Genomic DNA, 10,172 nt, shown 5'->3' with positions numbered 1-10,172 from the left:
CCCCCCCCTCCACACACACACTTTTTGAGAAATGACGGGAAGTTATGTGGAAGGCAATTTTATGGTTTTAGACCATTCAATGTCCTTTCTAGTTCTTCCGTGAGCACAATCGTGGTGGATCCCCATGTTGTAGTTACTTCAGGCGGAAGACAGACGAACTGCAGCGGCCTGTGAGATACTAATACATTGTACTACCTGTACATATATAGATAGCCTAAACCATGGAGTTAACCAGACAGTGTTTCGGGAAATAAACTTAATTTTTAACTGGGGATTCTGGAATACATGGAAGCTTTTCTCATCTCATAATACAACTTGTAGTTTTGACACCCTGAAGCTCACAAACTTGGACAAAAGGAAAAACTCAACTGACACTTCCTTTTTTTGAAGGTGACCAAGAAAGAAATTTGTGGCGAAATTACCAATGGAACGTACGACATGCATTAAAAACGTCAAAAGGGAACCTAAACTGTAAACAAACACACCTGATTAGAGATTACAAGTAGTGAAATACAAAAGCGAAGGTACTATGTTGAATGACTATACAGCTACACGTAGTCTAACATATTCTACCTTACCTGTTCCACTGTGGAGCTTCTTCGTATCTTGAACGGCGCCACGCTGTACCTCCAAATCACCTGTAATGTACAGGTCGTCGCAACTAAGGAGAAAAAACACTAACAGCACACACGTAGGTCGGTGTCTTCTCGCCTCTTCCCTGTCCTGACAAGACGAACTGTGCCGTACAGACTCCTGTGTCTTCCGCTCTCGTCTGTCGCCCTGTCTGCCTGTCACTCAAACCCCGAGCCTGACTAAGTTACCACTAGCCCCCACCAGGCCTTCCTACGGGGGTACGGATCCTAGAATTCGGTACAAAAAAAGGGAAATAGTTCGCCAGGAGAGTCAGTCTGTGAGAGGGTTAAATTCCTATACTCTAACTGCGCGGGAAAATGAACTCTACGCTGCTGGCTAAACTCCCCTCTAGTCAATTATTCTCCCTATTGGCTAAGTTTCACTTTTTTTGACCCCGCGTTGTTGACTGGTGGAGACTATATGAATCCTCGACGCGACGGAGCAAGAAATCGACCTTCCCTGACTCGAATAGCGCGGTAAATACTTACTTCCTGCTCGGAAACGGGGGCGAGGGAGCTGGTTTTCAGGCGAATTCTTCCCGAGTTCGGTGGAGACAAACACAACCGTGTACGAGTTCCTCAAATGTGTCATCACCACAATTAGGACACTACTTCCTCTTTGAACAATAGCCAAGGTCCCTAGCTTCGGGCTGTTTTATGAATTCTTCAATATGCTCTTTGAAATTGTCTGTTGCTGACAATTGGTCTCCTGTCTCGCCGTAGAAAAAGGGTAGCATTGACTCGTCTGACTAGTCAAGGACTTCCGTCACTTCAAGGCAAACTACGGAACCCAGACAGTAATTAATGACAATACGGCTGTCCGTAAACTGAAGGTAATCTCCAAGCAGATCCTAGGGCGGCATATTGGACCCTCTCTATCCAGTGGATACTGCCTGGCCAATTTGATACTGTCTTATGCCATCCTAGGATCTGCTTGGAAATTAACTGTTGTTTCCCACCCTAGGATCTGCTTGGTTCAACAGAGAAGTGTTACAAGTAACATTCAGTTCTCGTCATTGACTGAAACTTCCGACAGTTTTAGAGTATATATGATATACTGTAACGTAATCATGTACTAGTTTTAAATCTACCTCATATAAACTTGGCCAAAAGAGAACACCGTCTCTGGTGGTTTGTTGCCATGGTAACGCTTGCTTTTGTGGTTTTAACTGGACGACGAAAGTCTTCCTGTGACGTCATTGAAATCAGAACTTCAGACGTTTAGCAATAATACTAGTACTTCCTGTATAGAATAACACTTCCTGTATCAAAGTGTGGTTGTTGTTATACAAAGTTAAGTACTGGCATGGTACAGCTCTCTACAAAACAATCACCAACAAGCTATCTCTCTCACATAGACACCAGTCACTTTAGATTTGTACAGATAGTACACATTTGAAATTCCTGACAAAATTTCGAAATACTAGTATAACATGATACAGGGGGGAATAGTCAACATGTAGGAGTGCCCATGGGTTTCGAAAAATGACCTTCAAAATTTAATATCCCATACGAAGATGACCTTGAGAGATGACAGAAGCAGTACAGCGCGATAAGCTGTTATTTGTACAGTGTGTGGGTACGGAGGGTCCCCTGGCAAGTGTTTGTGTTGTAGTGCATTAGCCGTGCACGCGTGTTTCCCGCTCACAATGGTCTGTCTGTCCCGGCTGTCAGTGGCCTTCAGGTCGAAGCGAGAAGTTAGTAAACTCGCACAAGGAATACGTGACACCTGCGGGGAAGAATCCTACGTTAATCTCCAAGCAGATCCTAGGGGCTCAAAAATAGAGTATCACTGAATTGGCCAGGCAGTGTTCAATTGGCCAGAGAGGGTCCATGCGCGACCCATGGTGGTGGGGGTAGCGACAAAAAAAAACGGGCCATAGTATAAAAAGCTAACGATTTTTCCCCCACAACCTCTGCTTGGAGAGTATCCTACGTAACAAATCGTTCGGTGTGACATAGCCAGCTGCCGCCGCGCCGCGTACCTGCGAAGCTGGTGTGTCACGCCGAGGGGCGGCTATACCGGCTATGAAGGATACAGATACAGATACGTACGGCCTCAGCGAAAAGCAAGCACTCAAGGACTTGCACTTACACTTGAGTCCATCGACAACTTTTTACTTATTCTCTTGCAGTCTAGTCTATAAGAAACAAGAGTTCCAAGATCTCATACCTCCATGAAAAATGGGCTTGCTTTGTCCTCATTAATTATACAAATACCTCTACATGAACATATTATATGCATAGCGATGCATACCTTTAAGTAAGTTACACATGTTACGAGGTATAAAATTCCCATCATTCACCAATAAGGATTCACAGAATGTTCACATTAATTATGCAAATTAGGTTATCATTTGCATAATTTATATCTGTTGATGTTCCGCCTGCCACAGATTAAATAGATTACATGTATAGCAGTACCATTATATGAAACACTGTATTTATAAAATTTCCTCATTAATTATGCAAATTAAGTCCTCATTTGCATAATTTGCATTTAATCATGTACAACTGTCTCTCAGGTACCTACACACCAAAAATGATGAAAATACGTTGTTCCAATCTGGACTTATTGGCTTTGAAAGTTTTTACCAGAAACTAACCTGCAGTTCCAGAACAAGCTGCTAGGGGGACTAAACTTACGCCACTTATTCCTGACAAGATACGCTATCTGTCACCAAAAACTCAAGACCATAGCTTGTTCAGGACAAAAGATACAAAAACCGGAAGTTCTGCTGCAGTACCAAGGTCATCCACCAGGAGGCCCATACTTGACCTTGACCTTTGTCTTTCCAAGACTTACCATCATACCAAATATCATGACAATCCATAAAGGCGTTCTGAAGTTATGCTGACTACAAAGTTGCGGAAACACAGACAGACACACACACAGACAGACAGACACACACACAGACATACATACAGACAGACACGCCAAAAACAATACCTCCATTTTTCATGGAGGTAAAAACTGCTAGAGGGCCACTTCTTTCCTAATATATAGTTGTCAAAATATATTTGTCATATCCAGAACACGAGATACAGTTGCTATTCAGCAACTTATATGACTGGTAACTCTAACTTGAGTCTAAGGAGTCTACTGGAGACTGTTACTATGCACGAACGCCTCTTGCGGTGCCTTCCATTACTGCAACAATTAATTCAAACAACTCAATGAGATCACATGCACAATTTTATTTCTTCTACAAGGACTTTGCTGTTAGCGAACACTATTACAAAGGAGAGGCATTGTTCAAGACAGTTACGTGAAGTTTATTTTGCAATGTTGTCACAAGTATTTGGTGGATTTACTAAGAGAAGTTCCAACGAATCATATACATTTACCATCAACATCATATCTTGAACTCCTTTACCGGCAACTTCTAAACATTAAACAATCGACGTATCCGCTGTTTGTGGGTAATTACATGTTTCAGGCTATCGCATGCCACGTTCACGCATCTAGTCACGTCATTTCGCAAGAAATCAGACAATTTACTAGTAATCATAACGTTAATACTTTTCTTCTACAGCAATGATGTTTGAGTGTTGCTCCCTGGGTACGACCTCGACAGTGTCGTCACAGGTGAGTCTCGTTCCCAGGTCAGGGCTGGGCAGGTTCGAACAACAGCGGCTTCTGAAGGTAAAAGAAAAACAAAACACTGAAGAAGGATTTGAACATTGTCCTTATGGACAGATCTGTGATTATACGAACCACTACGCATAACTGCACATCAAATTGTTTCAATTCAACTGGAGACACTACATGATGCCTAAAGCTGAACTCAACAACACCAAGCTAATATAACTGAACAAGAGATCGAAAGTTTGAACAACGAGTTTTTGTGGAAAAAAATGAGCTTTTGTGAATTTCTTGTTTTATTCACGATTTTCAATCTCTTATTAGATCCACATTTAGCTTAAGCTATTCTTCCAGTGGTCCATTACATAATACGACAATACAACTAGAGAAGTAACATTTGCAAAGCAAATGCATAATGTTTACCTTGAAGTTCGGACATGGTCTGCTCTGTTAATTCTTACTCAAACACATTCACATACATGTACTACGAGTATATGGTGACAGGAGTAGGGCAGACCATGAAATTGCAAAATTATGTAACCCAACACCAGTCACCATGGTGACAGACGTCAGCAAATCATGTCATTGGCTAGGTCAGAGGTTAGTGTTTGGAACAGAAGAGGAGGAGGAAGAAGAAACTGAGTAAAAACAATATGTTTTCCTTCGGTAAACATAACATGACCTAAGGACCTAACGCCATGGGTCTGACATTTTATTGTCTTTAGTTAGAAAAATCCTTGCACCCACGTGTTGTCACTCGACTGTACGGACACACATTGTGACATACACACAAACACACACAAACAATACCTTCATTTTTCACTGAGATAATGTACAATCTTACCAGCACGTTGTCTATGTCCGTGTCCATGGGACAGGGAGGACTGGGCACATCAAACACTGACGGGTCCTTGATACCAGTAGTCACGTTGGTGAATCCAAACATCGTCACATACGAATCTGTAGTGGAGACACATGACACATTGGTCAACTAAAATAAAACTCTAGTATATCTCTATCATACTACCAAAAACACTACAGCAAGATGTAGTTAAATATGTGTATACACGTACATGAAAAGAAAGACTACACACTAACTTTCGTTTTCCTAAACCACCGTAAACCTCACTGGATATGACAAATCGAAAAATCTGAGTTTGCAATGGAGAAATTTTACTTGATGATAGAAAGAAAGAACTTAAATTGCATGACAAGTGTACAGTGTACAACGTATGGCAACGACTACTGAACAAAATACAAACAGAAAAGTGTATAGAATGATATATTTTACTTGTTGATATATTTTGTCTGACTGAACCCTACCAGATATGTACTGCTAAATTCCCAATCAACGTACGCGTTTCTTAAACTTCTCAAAATTCCAATTGTTTCAGTTTGTTTGAAACTTTGAAACTTTATTCACACACCTTCTTGCAGACAATAAGTCTGAATTGACAGGTATTTACAATGAAATAGATTAAAAACGCTAAGGAGTTAAAATACATGTAGACAATCAAATTCGGTTTAAAATCAATAAATATGATAAAACTTGTATAGTCTATTATATATAATACAATTCATGAGGTCACGTCGGTATTTACAGATTGTCAGTTAAAGTGTTTGTTCAGCAAGTTTGTCATGTAAGGTATCGCAGAGTTTTTGTGGCGAGCTGTTCTACATATGGGAGTGTCCAGTTTGTTCGCACTACGTGTGTTTCTGCCGGATATCTGTTTACGGGATGGGGGTAACCAGTCACTGAATTCAGAGTTGAGGAGTTTCTTGGCGAAGGTGAGGCATAGGTGAGTACGTCGTTCTGCCAAGTTTCATAGCCCGTGTGCAATTTGTAACGCCAACCCCGACAAAAAAATCGGGGTTGCCGTCACAAATCGGATGGTACCCAAGCCATTTTTATCTCTTTATTTGAGGTTTATATTTGGCTATAGTGTGACCAGTTCCGAATCGGTGGTGCGTATTTTGATCCATAAGCCTAAAGACCAGATAAAAAGATCTAAAAACACCCACCGAAATACTGTTGCTGTGAAACAGGGATACACTTGTCGGTGAATTGCATCGACCCCTTGAAGTCATGAAGGAAAGCGTCCAGGTTGTACTGATTCACCATCAGTCCGCCCGAGCCGCCCATCTCATACGAGAAAAGCAGTGTGGCGTTTTCTGTAAAGAAAGGCTGGGATATAAACTAGAAAGGTAACGTTTGCAAAGCAAATGCATAATGTTTACCTTCGCATATTGTGTGATCTGTTAATTCTTACTAAAAAACATTCATATATATGGTCAGACAGGAGTCTAAATCCGTCCTGCTATTAAATTGCAACATGATGTAACCCAACACTAGTTACCATGGTAACAGAGTAAACAGTCTGGATCATGTCATTGAGGTCACTGTTTGGAGAAGAAGAAAAGGAAACGTAGCAAAAACAATATGTTTTCCTTCGGTAAAAATTTATCCAGATCGTTTTTTTTTTCACTGTGAACGGGGTCTTAGTGTATGTTGCATCTCGCAGGCGTGGGCTGAGCATCGCACATTCGTGGATTGTATTAACGGATAAATCCTGTCTATAGTTTTCAAATGTTGTGTAGGAAAAGAAACCGTCTGAAATTGGTCAACTTTTCATGCAATGCATGCATCCAGTGAAAATCGTGGAAAATCCCGGTACCGGCAGGAACAGTACGTTGTGCGGACGTGGTAACTAGGTATATATGTATATAATGCCTAAACAGGGCCGGTTCATAGTTCATACGTACCAGGTATGCAGTTGATCATAGGGTAAGGCCAAGGAATGGCGGAACAGTATGTTCCAGCAATGATGTACAGCTTTTTCTGCATGGACAGAACATAGATTTAGACGTTGAACTCCATATTTTGAAAGACCGTTCCATACTACACACTCCGACATTCACAATGTTGGCATAAGATTGAACGTGGCTATGGTATAGCCAATCGTTGACAATGGCTTGTCGTACAGTACTTTTTGTCCTAAGACAATTAAAATTGTGTCGTGTGTCGTGCGACGTGTGTCGTGCGACGTGTGTCGTGCGACGTGTGTCGTGCGACGTGTGTCGTGTGTCGTGCGACGTGTGTCGTGCGACGTGCGACGTGTGTCGTGCGACGTGTGTCGTGCGACGTGTGTCGTGCGACGTGTGTCGTGCGACGTGTTGTCGTGCGACGTATGTCGATCTTGGTAGGACGCATGTATTTTTTTCTCGTGTAAATCGGGCCTTTGTGGCGGGCCTTATTGGCTAAACTGCGAATTCAGGACTGATCTATACTAGTATGTGATTTACCTTGTCGTAGTCCTGCACCATTCTGAATCCCTCCGTTGGGAACACCATCGCGATCTTCTTCCTGTCAAAGTCGTAGGACTCCATAGCGTAGGTCTGGGTCACCTCTGTGGAACAAGAAATAACGTTCATCTTTCACCGTGGCCGACAGGGACAAATTTTAACACCGCAACTTTGGTGTCTCGATCTTACTCTCCAAGCAGAGGTTGTGGGAGAATGATTGTTACATTTTTACATATGGCCGTTTTTTTTTTTTTGTCCTGACCCCCACCGTCGGTGGCTGCCGACTTTCTCTGGCTAATGGATACTGCCTGGACAATTTGACACTGTCTTTTTGCCACCGAGACGGATCTGCTTGGAGATTATCTCGATCTCAACACCGCAACTTTTGGTAGGTAAACTACAGTAGTTCCATATAACTGTAATACACCTGTTGTCATCCGTTGTATCATATATGTTATAGGTGTCAGGACAACTTGATCCCTGGACATTCAAGACTACTCGACACTAAGCCCAGGACAAGTCGGCACCATAATTTCTCAGCAAAGAAAATCAGTATTTTGGGCAATAAAGGTCTGAGAAGTTACTGTAAGACAACTCACTGATCATTCCGTCCACAGCAGTGGTGTTCTGGATTCCCACGAGGCTCTCCCACTGTTTGGGCGCGCAGCAGCCTTCTCCAGACACCGACACCACGGTCAGGAACAGCGCTGGGGCGGGAAAGGGGAAAGAACTGCGTGGTTAGAACATGTTCATCATCATCTTCGGTACTGCTCATTCCTCTAAGAAGAGGATTATTAGCAGCTTTGCAGATTAGTGACTGTGTGCAAACAAAGGGTAGGGTAGGGATGGACGTAGACAAGTGCAAGGACAGGACAAGTGAAATCAATGGTGCTAGTGTTACACATATTTACATATGTACAAGGACAGGGAGGCAGCTCAATGCAGCGAAGCCCGTCCCAGCTCTGCTTTGAACTGGGAGATGGACTTCGCCTCCGCCACACTGGGCTCAAGTTCACTCCACTCCTTGATGGTGCGAGGGAAGAACGAGAGCCTGTAATAGTTGTTATCGTCGACCTTCATTTTAAATAGACCCGATTTACACTAGCTATAGAAAAATCGGTCGCCGTGTATTCTGTTTTCTAGGGACAGGTGTGGCAGAGTAGATAACTTATATTAAAGCTGCTGAAACTAAAACATAGGCTTGTTGTACACTTGGCTCCTTCCACGTCATATTCTGTAATTTAGTCACCCTGGCGAGTCAAATGAGTCAACTATTGGTACATATATAATCATAATGTTATCAATTCAATTTATTCAATACAACAAAATCGTACAAAAGCAGGGAACGCTAATGCACCCCTGAATTATGTATTCGATTTTTACAATTTGTAAACAAGACAGGACAGGTACACAGAAACACACTATATACAGATATGTACAAACACCATTCACTCTACAACAGGAGATGTTATGGCGATGAGGCCCCCGTGTTTGGGGAGAGCCACACCCCACGCACGTTAAAGAACCCACCACACGCATAGAAGTTAGAGATTCACTACAAATCACCCAGACGGGGGCCTGGCCAGCTCCCGTTTTGCCAGGCCGTTTTGCTAAATAGCCACGAAAACATGTCGCTGTCGTTACGCTGTATATATATTATAATATCATGTAACGTTATCAATATAAAACGCCACAAATACTCACCGAAAGCGACGAACTTCAGCATTTTCCCTCCAAGACGGCGTAGCTGAGACTAGACAGGACAGCAGACCAGCGTAAGGCACAGACAAGTCAGCGGTTTGGGTACAGGTATCAAATCCTGGCTGCTTTATAAACGATCTAAAACCGACCTGTAGGACGCTAACCTGGTGACGTCACAGTCACATGCCCTCTCAGCGCGGGGCTACTGCGCATGCGTTCTCACGTGAAAATCGTTACGGTCTCGCATCAGTTCTTCTTATATAACATGACGTCAGATCTTGGAGGTATTGTAACATCGTCACATGTCCGATTTAAGTACTTTTTTGTTTGTTTGAGATTACAATGTATGTTCATTCGTGAAACACTCAAGTCGACCTGTTAATCGGTTTTCATTGTAGGGCATTGGCATGGTTGTAGCCTCCACCAGGCCTTTCTACGGGAATACGGCAAAAAGGAGAGTAAAATTGGCCAGCGGAGTCCGACCGCGGAAGGTTGGTTCTTTCCCTCTGCGGCCAGTCAAACCCCAAGGCGGCCAAACTCGTCTGGCAAATATTCTCCTGTATATAGCCAGCGTAGTTAGTCTGGTAGAGACTAAATAAATTCGGCCTGTTCGTCGCTTTTTGTTGTAGGGCATTGGTAGCCTCTACCAGGCTTGGGGAGGCGGCTGGAAAGAGTAGAAATCGGCCAAATAGAGAGATAAGCATGCCAAGGGAGTTTGTCCGTTGAGAGAACATTTCGCCGCACCCCAAATGTTCTCTCAACGGACAAACTCCCTTGGCATGCTTATCCCTCTATTTGGCCGATTTCTACTCTTTCCAGCCGCCTCCTCAAGCCTGGTAGAGGCTAGGGCATTGGCTTGGTTATCAAAATGCTGAACAGCGAAAAAAAGGAACATATATTATTAATTTTAGCGGGAAGTAGGTACGTGCAAAATTGCACGTTGTGGGGGG

At 42.9% G+C, this 10,172-nt stretch overlaps 1 protein-coding gene across 1 annotated transcript; it reads right to left on the bottom strand.

Annotated features, from left to right (window-relative positions):
• Positions 1–3,911: 3,911 nt before the first annotated feature.
• Positions 3,912–9,382, bottom strand: LOC109467469. The gene is made up of 7 exons (XM_019765477.1): positions 9,226–9,382; positions 8,121–8,228; positions 7,522–7,625; positions 6,982–7,057; positions 6,241–6,390; positions 5,063–5,178; positions 3,912–4,272 (listed from the first exon to the last, which is right to left on the bottom strand). Exons 1-7 carry the CDS (start codon positions 9,245–9,247, stop codon positions 4,240–4,242), a joined length of 609 nt encoding a protein of 202 aa, XP_019621036.1. The 5' UTR covers positions 9,248–9,382; the 3' UTR covers positions 3,912–4,239.
• Positions 9,383–10,172: the final 790 nt, after the last annotated feature.

The sequence above is a fragment of the Branchiostoma belcheri genome, unplaced genomic scaffold (genome assembly GCF_001625305.1).
Source record: "Branchiostoma belcheri isolate BF01 breed outbred unplaced genomic scaffold, Haploidv18h27 scaffold18, whole genome shotgun sequence".
Lineage (NCBI taxonomy): Eukaryota > Metazoa > Chordata > Leptocardii > Amphioxiformes > Branchiostomatidae > Branchiostoma > Branchiostoma belcheri.
This window is presented reverse-complemented; position numbering and strand designations above follow the sequence as displayed.